General features: G+C 49.8%; 1 protein-coding gene across 1 annotated transcript in view; it reads left to right on the top strand.

The window, feature by feature from the left end:
- The window catches only part of TUT4 (terminal uridylyl transferase 4), a 209217-nt gene that overhangs the window by 20886 nt on the left and 173870 nt on the right, over positions 1-14461 (top strand). The window contains exons 2-3 of the mRNA XM_075320092.1: positions 3882-4467; positions 11357-11490. Coding sequence (XP_075176207.1) covers positions 3960-4467; positions 11357-11490 — 642 coding nt within the window. The 5' untranslated portion in view covers positions 3882-3959. The remainder of the gene's footprint in view (positions 1-3881; positions 4468-11356; positions 11491-14461) is intronic.

Below are 14461 nucleotides of genomic sequence, written 5' to 3'. Positions count from 1 at the left end.
TTCTGCCCATATACAGTGTACATAGAAAGCTGCCAATCAGTGGTAGGATCGTGGCTGGGACTATCTGCAGCTCAGGACATGTAGGCTTCTCCTGCTAATTAAACAGTGAGTTTATAAAAACTACAGCAAGCAGCCTAGTATAGTGATACATAACTGGAATCAGGATCTCTCTATCTACATTATGCTGCTCTCAAATTAGGTGGCTTAAACTTGGTGACAGATTCCCTTTAAAGGGAATTTTGACATGAGGTGTTTGCCTTTTCTAATTGAGAGCAGCATAATCTAGAGAGAGATACTGATTTACAGTGATATATCACTTACTAGGCTGCTTGCTGTAGTTTTGTTAAAATCACTGTTTAATTAGCACGAGAATATCATGAGAGGACTACTTGGTGTGCTGCAGGTAGTCCCAGCTGCGCCCCCAGCACTGATTGGCAGCTAGCTATCTACGTTGAACAATAATATATTTTTGTTCAGTGTATGTACATAGAAAGCTGCCAATCAGTGGTGTGGATGGGGTTATACACAAGAGAACATGTAGTAAATAACACTTTTTAATCAAAACTACAGCAGGCAGCCCACTTAGTGACACATCACTGGAATCGTGGTCTCTGCCCCTACATCGTGCTGCTCTCCAGGTTCCTGAACCCATTTGACAGATTATTTTGGCGTTCTATGTAGCGTTTGAGGCCGGCGTGTATAACCCTTTCTGGTCTGAGGGGTCAGTGTTAGTGTGAACCGATCCCAAGCTCTGCAGTTTTGGTTGGATAGCCGCCTTTCCGCCTCACCTATTCTGCAGTCACTCCTTTTTCTCTCTGACATGATAATACATGTGGATGAGAAACTGTGGAAAGAAAAGCGCAATAGGGTCTTACCCCAAAAGGGGAGGAAGATATGTAATAAAAACACACTCCCCTGTAATGGTTGTGCCAGTCACAACCACTATGCAGGCATATATAAGATCCAGCTCCAGGCAGCAGTCCCAAAGTTGGCTGATAACAGAGAGTAATAGAAGAAGGGTCTTAATTCCGCACCAAGTACTCATTGCATCCAGGAAGAGATTAAGGCTATGTGCCCACGGGACTCTGTATCTGCGGATTTTTCTGCATCAAAATCCGCAGCTTTCCCCCGGAATCCGCACCTTTTCATAGGTGCGGATTTTGTTGCGGATTTTGCGTTTTTTTTTTGAATAGGCAAAATCCGCACGAAAATCCGCAACAATAATTGACATGCTGCAGATTTTTCCGCACGATTTCCGCTGCGGAAAAATCCGCAGCGTGGGCACAGCATTTCCCAAATGCCATAGAAATGGCTGCGGAGTAGCTGTGCTGCAGATTTCAGGAAAATCCGCGACTTTTCCGTGAGAAATCCGCGGCAAAATCCGCACATTTTCTGCAGCGTGGGCACATAGCCTTATGCTTCTTTAATAACATGCACAAGTCTACGCGTTTCTAGAGAGACAGACACAGCTCCCTTCATCAGGACATTGGCAAGAGAACATCAAAATCTCAACTTTTTGTTGATTTTCTCTTGCCAATGTCCTGATGAAGGGAGCTGTGTCTCCAGAAACGCGTAGACTTGTGCATGTTATTAAAGAAGCATTAATCTCTTCCTGAATCCATAGAGTCCTTGGCGCGGAATTAAGACCCTTCTTCTATTACTCTCTGTTATCATGATAATACATGTGAGCAGACACAGGCATGTATGGAGTCAGATGGTTGGAGGATGCACAGAGTGCCATCATGGGCCGCAGGTTACGGGATTAGGAAGACACACTTTATGGCCTCTAATAATGGAGCCCTATGGAGCTTTTTTTTCTCCCCCCCAAAAGAAAACTAAAGATTTTAGCCTAAAGCCTGCTTTACACGTTTCAATATGTCGTGCGATCGCATGAGCGACCGCCCCCCCCCCCCCGCCCCCATCATTTGTGCGGCACGGGCAATTTGTTGCCTGTGTTGCACAATGCTGTAACCCCTGTCACACGTACTTACCTTCCAAACGACCTCGCTGTGGGCGGCGAACATCCTCTTCCTGAAGGGGGAAGGACGTTCGGCGTCACAGCGACGTCACACAGCGGCCGCCCAATAGAAGCAGACACCAACATACCCGCACACCTCCTTCCTCCCTCGTTGCCGGCGGGACGTAGGTAAGCTGTGTTCATCGTTCCCGGGGTGTCACACGGAGCGATGTGTGCTGCCCCGGGAACAATGAACAACCGGACGTTCGATTTTTAGAAAATGAACGACGTGTCAACGATGAACAAGAAGGTGAGTATTTCTGCTCGATCACACTCGCTGGCGCTGTCACACGCTACGATATCACTTACGATGCCGGATGTGTGTCACTTATGACGTGATCCCGACGACATCTCGTTAGATATATCGTAGCATGGAAAGCCCGCGTTAAGCACGTATCTGCGAATGCTACTAAATACTGGTAAGACACAACCCTGAGACCTGGCAGGGTGCAGAGCATGAGAAGCACGGTGGCTCAGTGGTTAGCACTGCACAGTGGGCAGCACGGTGGCTCAGTGGTTAGCACTATACAGTGGGCGGCATGGTGGCTCAGTGGTTAGCAATGTACTGTGGGCAACAATGGTGGCTCACTGGTTAGCACTGCACAGTGGGCAGCATGGTGGCTCAGTGGTTAGCACTGCACAGTGGGCAGCATGGTGGCTCAGTGGTTAGCACTGCACAGTGGGCAGCATGGTGGCTCAGTGGTTAGCACTGCATAGTGGGCAGCATGGTGGCTCAGTGTTTAGCACTATACAGTAGGCGGCATGGTGGCTCAGTGGTTAGCAATGTACAGTGGGCAACAATGGTGGCTCAGTGGTTAGCACTGCACAGTGGGCAGCATGGTGGCTCAGTGGTTAGCACTGTTGCTTTATATCGCAGGGGTCAAATCCCACCAAGGATAACATCTGTAAGGCATTTGTATGTTCTCCCCGTGTTGCATGGGTTTCCTCCCACACTCAAACACATACAGATAGGGAATGTACATTGTGAGCCCCGATGGGGACAGTGATGATCACGTCTGTAAAGTGCTGAGGAATTAATAGCGCTATACAAAAGAGTAAAATAAATCTTTTCTCCATAAATTGAAATCTACACCTGATATGAATTTTGATACCTTTACCCAATAATTCTATAGATGTGATCTTCTTTAATGTGTGGTGATGTCCTGACTCTCCCCGAGAGCGGATGTCGAAGCAGATTCAGGGAAAGTCAGAACATTATGAAGCATTCCAATATGCCTCATCCTTTCAGGCTGGGACTACATTGCGCCCTTCGCTGAAACACAAGCTGTGCAGACGGGGATCGCAGTATGGTGCGGCATAATACAACTGTGTGGGGCCAAGGCCCGCGTCTGGGGGCCAAGGCCAGCGTGTTTGGGCCGCAAAGCCAGCGTCTGGGGGCCAAGGCCAGCGTCTGGGGGCCAAGGCCAGCGTCTGGGGGCCAAGGCCAGCGTCTGGGGGCCAAGGCCAGCGTCTGGGGGCCAAGGCCAGCGTCTGGGGGCCAAGGCCAGCGTCTGAGGGCCAAGGTCAGCGTCTGGGGGCCAAGGTCAGCGTCTGGGGGCCAAGGTCAGCGTCTGAGGGCCAAGGTCAGCGTCTGAGGGCCAAGGTCAGCGTCTGAGGGCCAAGGTCAGCGTCTGAGGGCCAAGGCCAGCGTCTGGGGGCCAAGGCCAGCATGTTTGGGCCGCAAAGCCAGCGTCTGGGGGCCAAGACCAGCGTCTGGGGGCCAAGGCCAGCATGTTTGGGCCGCAAAGCCAGCGTCTGGGGGCCAAGGCCAGCGTGTTTGGTAACAATCTAGATGTACATTGCTTTATGCGTCATTATTGTGAGTGGATCATGAGGATCTAATTTGTTGCTCTCTTGTCCTCAGGCATCAGCGCCCTCCTGACGTGGAGGTCTGCACCCCCTGCAGTGAGTTATCCAATGGTGTGAGAATAATTGTGGAATAATGGATGGTCTCTCCAAACCTGTGAACCACGAGCCAAGGAAGCCACAGACCCGCACAGGCCGCGTGCGAGTGGTGAACAACCAGAAGCATAAGCACCGGGGGGACGGTAAACCAGCGAGAGATAATGATGGTAGCGCTACAATTACTGTGAAGAAGGGCAAATCTACAGAGCCCTGCGGGGGGATCGTGGAGGATGCGAAGATCTGTAAAGAGAACTCAACTAATTGCACTAGTAACACAGGAGACTTGGGACTGGGCCTCCAAGACTTGGGTCACACAAGAGCTAAGAAGTCATCTCCACCGCTAGCGGGGAACAGTAGACCATCCCGAGCGAACAAGTCAGAGCAAAGTGGTCCAAAATCCAAAGATGCTGGAGAGACCGTTGGGAATCGGGACACTACACGTCCTAAGGGCTCTTCAGAAAATGATGCAGAACGTGTCCGGACAGAATCTGTACATCAGGGGTCACCCGAAGATCTGCAGAAGTCTGCGGCAGCAAGCCCACCAGGTGAGCGGGCCAGAGGTTACTCCAAATTGTGCTGTTCCTTGTATGAGAATCGCTCTGAGGCACATTGCCGACTCAGGATTTATGGGATGTGTTTATCTGAACTAATGATGAGCGAGCACTACCATGCTCGGATGCTCTTTACTCGTAACTAGTCATGAGCGGGCACTACAATGCTCGGATGCTCTTTACTCGTAACTAGTGATGAGCGGGCACTACCATGCTCGGATGCTCTTTACTCGTAACTAGTGATGAGCGGGCACTACAATGCTCGGATGCTCTTTACTCGTAACTAGTGATGAGCAGGCACTACCATGCTCGGATGCTCTTTACTCGTAACTAGTGATGAGCAGGCACTACCATGCTCGGATGCTCTTTACTCGTAACTAGTGATGAGCGGGCACTACCATGCTCGGATGCTCTTTACTCGTAACTAGTGATGAGCGGGCACTACCATGCTCGGATGCTCTTTACTCGTAATTAGTGATGAGCAGGCACTACCATGCTCGGATGCTCTTTACTCGTAATTAGTGATGAGCAGGCACTACCATGCTCGGATGCTCTTTACTCGTAACTAGTGATGAGCGGGCACTACCATGCTCGGGTGCTCTGTACTTGAAACTAGTGATGAGCGGGCACTACCATGCTCGGGTGCTCAGTACTCTTAACTAGTGATGAGTGAGCGCTAGCATGCTCAGGGGCTTGGTTGAGGCTTGAGGCTCGGATGGGCGTGACTCGAGTACCCGAGTATAATGGAAGTCAAATTTAAACTTCAGTATTTTTCCGGGAAATCTTCCAGAAAACCACTTCGAGTTTCCAATTGACTTCAATTCTACTTGGGTACTTGAGTTGCCTGACAAAGCTTCCAACTGCTCTTAATGAGCCCTGAGCATGGTAGTGCTCGCTCATCACTAGTTACCAGTACTGAGCACCCGAGCATGGCAGTGCTCGCTCATCACTAGTTACCAGTACTGAGCACCTGAGCATGGTAGTGCTCACTCCTCACTAGTTACGAGTACAGAGCACCCGAGCATGGTAGTGCCCGCTCATCACTAGTTACGAGTACCGAGCACCCGAGCATGGTAGTGCCCGCTCATCACTAGTTACGAGTACAGAGCACCTGAGCATGGTAGTGCCCGCTCATCACTAGTTACGAGTACAGAGCACCCGAGCATGGTAGTGCTCGCTCATCACTAGTTACGAGTACCGAGCACCCGAGCATGGTAGTGCCTGCTCATCACTAGTTACGAGTACAGAGCAGCTGAGCATGGTAGTGCCCGCTCATCACTAGTTACGAGTACTGAGCACCTGAGCATGGTAGTGCCCGCTCATCACTAGTTACGAGTACCGAGCACCCGAGCATGGTAGTGCTCGCTCATCACTAGTTACGAGTACTGAGCACCCGAGCATGGTAGTGCCCGCTCATCACTAGTTGCGAGTACCGAGCACCCGAGCATGGTAGTGCTCGCTCATCACTAGTTACGAGTACAGAGCACCCGAGCATGGTAGTGCTCGCTCATCACTAGTTACGAGTACTGAGCACCTGAGCATGGTAGTGCTCGCTCATCACTAGTTACGAGTACAGAGCACCCGAGCATGGTAGTGCCCGCTCATCACTAGTTACGAGTACCGAGCACCCGAGCATGGTAGTGCCCGCTCATCACTAGTTACGAGTACAGAGCACCTGAGCATGGTAGTGCCCGCTCATCACTAGTTACGAGTACAGAGCACCCGAGCATGGTAGTGCTCGCTCATCACTAGTTACGAGTACCGAGCACCCGAGCATGGTAGTGCCTGCTCATCACTAGTTACGAGTACAGAGCAGCTGAGCATGGTAGTGCCTGCTCATCACTAGTTACGAGTACCGAGCACCCGAGCATGGTAGTGCCCGCTCATCACTAGTTACGAGTACTGAGCACCTGAGCATGGTAGTGCCCGCTCATCACTAGTTACGAGTACCGAGCACCCGAGCATGGTAGTGCTCGCTCATCACTAGTTACAAGTACTGAGCACCCGAGCATGGTAGTGCCCGCTCATCACTAGTTGCGAGTACCGAGCACCCGAGCATGGTAGTGCTCGCTCATCACTAGTTACGAGTACTGAGCACCAGAGCATGGTAGTGCTCGCTCATCACTAGTTACGTGTACAGAGCACCTGAGCATGGTAGTGCTCGCTCATCACTAGTTACCAGTACTGAGCACCCGAGCATGGTAGTGCCCGCTCATCACTAGTACCAGGAACCAGAGCATGGTAGTGCCCGCTCATCACTAGTTACCAGTACTGAGCACCCGAGCATGGTAGTGCCCGCTCATCACTAGTTACGAGTAGAGAGCACCCAAGCATGGTAGTGCTCACTCATCACTAGTTACGAGTACAGAGCACCCGAGCATGGTAGTGCCCGCTCATCACTAGTACCAGGAACCAGAGCATGGTAGTGCCCGCTCATCACTAGTTACCAGTACTGAGCACCCGAGCATGGTAGTGCTCGCTCATCACTAGTTACGAGTACTGAGCACCCGAGCATGGTAGTGCCCGCTCATCACTAGTTACGAGTAGAGAGCACCCAAGCATGGTAGTGCTCACTCATCACTAGTTACGAGTAGAGAACACCCGAGCATGGTAGTGCTCGCTCATCACTAGTTACGAGTACTGAGCACCCGAGCATGGTAGTGCCCGGTCATCACTAGTTACCAGTACTGAGCACCCGAGCATGGTAGTGCTCGCTCATCACTAGTTACGAGTAGAGAGCACCCGAGCATGGTAGTGCTCGCTCATCACTAGTTACGAGTAGAGAGCACCCGAGCATGGTAGTGCTCGCTCATCACTAGTTACGAGTACTGAGCACCCGAGCATGGTAGTGCTCACTCCTCACTAGTTACCAGTACAGAGCACCCGAGCATAGTAGTGCTCACTCCTCACTAGTTACCAGTACAGAGCACCCGAGCATGGTAGTGCTCACTCCTCACTAGTTACCAGTACAGAGCACCCGAGCATGGTAGTGCTCGCTCATCACTAGTTACGAGTACCGAGCACCCGAGCATGGTAGTGCCCGCTCATCACTAGTTACGAGTACAGAGCACATGAGCATGGTAGTGCCTGCTCATCACTAGTTACGAGTACAGAGCACCTGAGCATGGTAGTGCCCACTCATCACTAGTTACGAGTACAGAGCACATGAGCATGGTAGTGCCTGCTCATCACTAGTTACGAGTACAGAGCACCTGAGCATGGTAGTGCTCGCTCATCACTAGTTACGAGTACCGAGCACCCGAGCATGGTAGTGCTCGCTCATCACTAGTTACGAGTACTGAGCACCTGAGCATGGTAGTGCTCGCTCATCACTAGTTACGAGTACAGAGCACCCGAGCATGGTTGTGCCCGCTCATCACTAGTTACGAGTACAGAGCACCCGAGCATGGTTGTGCCCGCTCATCACTAGTTACGAGTACAGAGCACCTGAGCATGGTAGTGCCCGCTCATCACTAGTTACGAGTACCGAGCACCTGAGCATGGTAGTGCTCGCTCATCACTAGTTACGAGTACAAAGCACCCGCGCATGGTAGTGCTCGCTCATCACTAGTTACGAGTACAGAGCACCTGAGCATGGTAGTGCCCGCTCATCACTAGTTACAAGTACAGAGCACCTGAGCATGGTAGTGCTCGCTCATCACTAGTTACGAGTACAGAGCACCCGAGCATGGTAGTGCCCGCTCATCACTAGTTACCAGTACTGAGCACCTGAGCATGGTAGTGCTCGCTCATCACTAGTTACGAGTACTGAGCACCAGAGCATGGTAGTGCTCGCTCATCACTAGTTACGAGTACAGAGCACCTGAGCATGGTAGTGCTCGCTCATCACTAGTTACCAGTACTGAGCACCCGAGCATGGTAGTGCCCGCTCATCACTAGTACCAGGAACCAGAGCATGGTAGTGCCCGCTCATCACTAGTTACCAGTACTGAGCACCCGAGCATGGTAGTGCCCGCTCATCACTAGTTACGAGTAGAGAGCACCCAAGCATGGTAGTGCTCACTCATCACTAGTTACGAGTAGAGAACACCCGAGCATGGTAGTGCTCGCTCATCACTAGTTACGAGTACTGAGCACCCGAGCATGGTAGTGCTCGCTCATCACTAGTTACGAGTAGAGAGCACCCGAGCATGGTAGTGCCCGGTCATCACTAGTTACTAGTACAGAGCACCCGAGCATGGTAGTGCCCACTCATCACTAGTTACCAGTACTGAGCACCTGAGCATGGTAGTGCTCGCTCATCACTAGTTACGAGTACAGAACACCCGAGCATGGTAGTGCCCGCTCATCACTAGTTACGAGTACTGAGCACCCGAGCATGGTAGTGCCCGGTCATCACTAGTTACCAGTACTGAGCACCCGAGCATGGTAGTGCCCGCTCATCACTAGTTACCAGTACTGAGCACCCGAGCATGGTAGTGCTCGCTCATCACTAGTTACGAGTAGAGAGCACCCAAGCATGGTAGTGCTCGCTCATCACTAGTTACGAGTACAGAGAACCTGAGCATGGTAGTGCTCGCTCATCACTAGTTACCAGTACTGAGCACCCGAGCATGGTAGTGCCCGCTCATCACTAGTACCAGGAACCAGAGCATGGTAGTGCCCGCTCATCACTAGTTACCAGTACTGAGCGCCCGAGCATGGTAGTGCTCGCTCATCACTAGTTACGAGTAGAGAACACCCGAGCATGGTAGTGCCCGCTCATCACTAGTTACGAGTAGAGAACACCCGAGCATGGTAGTGCCCGCTCATCACTAGTTACGAGTAGAGAACACCCGAGCATGGTAGTGCTCGCTCATCACTAGTTACGAGTAGAGAACACCCGAGCATGGTAGTGCCCGCTCATCACTAGTTACGAGTAGAGAACACCCGAGCATGGTAGTGCCTGGTCATCACTAGTTACCAGTACTGAGCACCCGAGCATGGTAGTGCTCGCTCATCACTAGTTACCAGTACTGAGCACCCGAGCATGGTAGTGCTCGCTCATCACTAGTTACCAGTACTGAGCACCCGAGCATGGTAGTGCTCGCTCATCACTAGTTACGAGTAGAGAGCACCCGAGCATGGTAGTGCTCGCTCATCACTAGTTACGAGTACTGAGCACCCGAGCATGGTAGTGCCCGGTCATCACTAGTTACCAGTACTGAGCACCCGAGCATGGTAGTGCTCGCTCATCACTAGTTACCAGTACTGAGCACCCGAGCATGGTAGTGCTCGCTCATCACTAGTTACGAGTAGAGAGCACCCGAGCATGGTAGTGCTCGCTCATCACTAGTTACGAGTACTGAGCACCCGAGCATGGTAGTGCTCGCTCATCACTAGTTACGAGTAGAGAGCACCCGAGCATGGTAGTGCACGGTCATCACTAGTTACCAGTACTGAGCACCCGAGCATGGTAGTGCTCGCTCATCACTAGTTACGAGTAGAGAGCACCCGAGCATGGTAGTGCTCGCTCATCACTAGTTCCGAGTACTGAGCACCCGAGCATAGTAGTGCCCGCTCATCACTAGTTACGAGTACTGAGCACCCGAGCATGGTAGTGTCCGCTCATCACTAGTTACGAGTACAGAACACCCGAGCATGGTAGTGCTCGCTCATTACTAGTTACGAGTACTGAGCACCCGAGCATGGTAGTGCTCGCTCATCACTAGTTACGAGTACTGAGCACCCGAGCATGGTAGTGCCCGCTCATCACTAGTTACGAGTACTGAGCACCTGAGCATGGTAGTGCCCCCTCATCACTAGTTACGAGTACAGAGCACCTGAGCATGGTAGTGCCCGCTCATCACTAGTTACCAGTACTGAGCACCTGAGCATGGTAGTGCCGGCTCATCACTAGTTACGAGTACAGAACACCCGAGCATGGTAGTGCTCGCTCATTACTAGTTACGAGTACTGAGCACCCGAGCATGGTAGTGCTCGCTCATCACTAGTTACGAGTACTGAGCACCCGAGCATGGTAGTGCCCGCTCATCACTAGTTACGAGTACTGAGCACCCAAGCATGGTAGTGCCCGGTCATCACTAGTTACCAGTACTGAGCACTCGAGCATGGTAGTGCTCGCTCATCACTAGTTACGAGTACAGAGCACCCGAGCATGGTAGTGCCCGGTCATCACTAGTTACCAGTACTGAGCACCTGAGCATGGTAGTGCTCGCTCATCACTAGTTACGAGTAGAGAGCACCCGAGCATGGTAGTGCCCGGTCATCACTAGTTACCAGTACTGAGCACCTGAGCATGGTATCATCACTAATCTGAAGCAATTTCAGAATTTAATAGGAAATTGTTCTAATTTTTGCAACATGAATAGGTCCTGTTCTAGATCTATAGCTTGTCCTTGTGAGGGAGGTGACAGCATTCAGCACCATTTAACCAGTGCAGACTGTAACCTGTTCCCCATTGAAGGGTTTTCTTAATTTTGGCAGAATTGCACCTCTCCCCAGTGTCCTGACATCCTGCTTGCTGGGGAGCGGCCCACTCCTGTGTGATTTGACAATGTTGACTACTGGCTTGGTCATGCCGTTGGCATTGTGGTCTCCAATGCCGGAAACACAGGCAGCTTTGCCTCTGCATCATCGGAGGAGACAAAAGCTGTCCGGATCCAACATCAGATCAGTGTTAGTAGCTAGAGATGGAGCGGATCGATTTGCCGGACTTTGGTCTTTTTTTTCCCGGTCAGTAGTCTCTGGCCACTGAGAAGTAGGCTCGCTAATCTCTTACTTCCAAGATCCCCGGCATGGCTTTTGATTAGCTGGGCCATCACTGCTGGAGGATTGGCTAACATCAGGATTATTACCATGCATGAACACCTTACATCTTCTTATATATTAACCCTTCTCTCTGCTTTTGGTTAATTTACAGAGAACGATCCTACCGCAGAGCTGGAGACTTCAGACAGGACATCTGGAGAGCACGGCAATCTAGCAGACCAAGAACTGGGCCTGAAACAAGCAGAAGAAAGGCTGGAGAGGGATTATATCCACCGCTTAGAGAAGGTATCATGTCCTACTTTAGTATCTACACAGCTATTGTGAATGGTTATCTGTCCCACAACTGTTTTTCCAAAATTCTGCGTGCACATGAACGCTCTGCTCAGCCGAGTGTCCATGTGTCATTGATGGTGAGAGGGTAGAAAGATGCTGCCATGCCCCTTCTGATGCAGGTATATTCCCGGATTGGTATGCTATCCAGTCTGCAGAATGTTTCCTTACCGAGCAGATTTTAGGCTAATATTAGTGAATTTTCTTGTTTTGATGGCTTTTTATCACAGCTGTGTGCGCACTCTGCAGTTTTGATGCTTTTTTTTTTTTTGGTGCAGTTTTGTGACAAAAACGCATGTCTGTCCTTATGCTTTGAAAATTCTGAAATGCTGTGCGCACGCTGCTTCTTTTTTCCTTGCAGATTTTGGTGCAGAAAAAAGAAGCAGCGTGTCAATTCTTGGTACATTTTTCCCTACGTTTTTCAGCCCTTCATCATGAAAAACACATGGCAAAAACCTTTTGGTGCGTTTTTCTGCCAGAAGATGCAGTTTTGAATGCAGAAAATTTCTGCACCAAACACTCAGCGTGCGCACGTAGCCTTAAAGGGGTTGTCAGCTTTGAACAATCCCTCCTGGTTACAAAGATCTCTTGACGGTAAGCTGATAACACAGTGCCGATACCCCCAGATGTAACCTCCAGAGAAACCTGGCAGTAATTCCTTGTGCCCACGTTGGTTTTTCATGCTTTTTTCTTTGCTTCTTTTAATCAATAAAAGCAAGGAAAAATAATCCCAGCAAAGTCTGAGAATCTTTACTTGCTGTGCACATGCTGCTTCTTTTTTTCCTTGCAGTTTTTGTTGCTGAAAAAAGCAGCAGCATGGCAATTGTTTCTGCATTTTTCCGGCTTTTTTCACAAATTGACTTTAATGGAGTCAATGAAAAAAACGCTTGTGTAATATGCTCATATATTGCTTTTTGTGTGCATTTTTATGTGCTTTTTGACATCACTCGGGTTCCCTGGAGCCATTTCCTCATCTTGCGGTCTTTATTGCAAGGCCTAGGTGCAGGGAACCCCAGTGATGTCACAAGGTGAATTGAGTTCCTGATAGTGGATCATCAGGGTTTTCTACAGATCTGCTGGCATGAACTCGATTCACCTTGTGGCATCACTGGGGTTCCCTGCACCTAGGCCTCGAGGTCTTTACCTGCAGGGAACTCTGGTGACGTAGGTGCCCTGGTCTGTAAAGCTATCCGTACCTCAGTAACCCGGGGTCGTCAAGGTGACGACCCCGGGTTACCATGGCAGGGATCGGGTCCCTGTTATCGCATTACAGGGACCCGATCGCCAGGGAGAGGTAAGAGAGTCCTCTCCCTACCCCCTGAATGCTGCAGTTGGACTGACTGCAGTATTCAGGGGATTAAACTACCAGGAGCAAAGCGGGCACCGCCTCCGGGCAGTGAGAGCCGGGTCCCAGCAGTAACATCAGCTGATGACCGCTGGGGTACGGGGTACAGCACTTTAACCCCCTCGCTCGCCATGACTAAAATGCACACAAAAAGAAGCATGGAAAAAAGCGTGAAAAACCGTGCAAGTGCAATAAAAAAATACACATTTTATCAGCTGCTTTTTTAATTGGTGTTAGTTAAAAGGAGTGTATTATCAGAAAAGAAAATGACCCATTGTTTAAATCGGGTATTTGCTATTTGTAGTATTTATTTATTTTTTTTAAATCTTAATTAGTATTACAATTTTCACACTGGCCACTGGTGTTCTTTTTACACTGTTCCTTACAGCATTCTCATTATCATCAGAGGCAGGATTACAATGACCGAAAACACCTCTAGATACAGCTAATAACACATGATCCACCAATCACAATAGGCGATGTCACAGCTCACCTACTCCCCCTCTCTTCACAATGACCTTTGCACTCGCTCATTAAATGCTTCAGTTCCTTAATCTAATAGGAAGTTAGGCCCTGATTCGTCAAAGTGTTCACCCGTAAAACACTTTGCAAAGTCACAGATCTTTTACGCCTCTCGAGGTTGCACGAAAATGTTTTCCATTTTGGCATTTTCGCATCAGTTTCGGCCAGCTCTGCCGAAATGAGCAAAGCTGGGATGAGGGGTGGCGTACCATACTAAACAAACCTGCATCCAGACACCCCTGTTTCATTAAGATGCGAGTGTTTCTTAATTAAATAATTGTTTCTGACTCTATTGCGCCCCCTCGTGAAGACTTGCATCAACAACACCGATCTTGTTGAATTGGAGCCTTAAGGCTATGTGCGCACTAGAAAGTGCCATTTTCTTAAGAAAAAAACGGACCCGCGATTTGCTGCGGTTTTGCCGCGGATTTTCCGCAAGTTGGTCCCCGCGGATTTTACCATTAATATGCATTCAATGCAATAAAGCACATTGAGAAAGGAAATTACTTTTTTTTTTTTTTCTTCTGAGATAGATAGATGGATAGATAAATAGAAGGATAGATAGATAGAAGGATAGATAGATAGATAGAGGACAGATCACTGCAGTTCTCCCGAGCGGTAATGTGGTGTTCACATTACCGACCGTGAGAAATGACCTGTGGTTACCTCTGCTGCCTCGTTGCAAGGCTGCATTCAGCAGTGTGTCAGTCGCGGCTGGATCAGTCTGCAAGCATCGTGGGACCTCGGTGGTTATGCCGGAGCTGTGTGTTTGTGGGGTGTAATAAAGGGGTGAAAGAGGGGCTTTTTTGTTATTTTATTTAAAATAAAGGATTTTTCGGTGTGTGTTTTTTTTTTTTTTTTTTTTTTTTTTTTCACTTTACTTACGGGTTAATCATGAAAGCTGTCTCATAAACGCTGCCATGATTAAGCCGGGACTTAAATGGCAGCGATCCAATGCCATTTAACTCCTTATTACCTGGATTGCCACCGCATCACGGCATCTGGAAGAGCCGGGGACACTCCGGGACTGCCGCATAATGGATACGACAGTCCCGGGGC

The sequence above is a fragment of the Anomaloglossus baeobatrachus genome, chromosome 8, assembly GCF_048569485.1.
Source record: "Anomaloglossus baeobatrachus isolate aAnoBae1 chromosome 8, aAnoBae1.hap1, whole genome shotgun sequence".
Lineage (NCBI taxonomy): Eukaryota > Metazoa > Chordata > Amphibia > Anura > Aromobatidae > Anomaloglossus > Anomaloglossus baeobatrachus.
The sequence above is the reverse complement of the archived record's forward strand: the minus strand, read 5'-3'. Positions and strand labels throughout refer to the sequence as shown.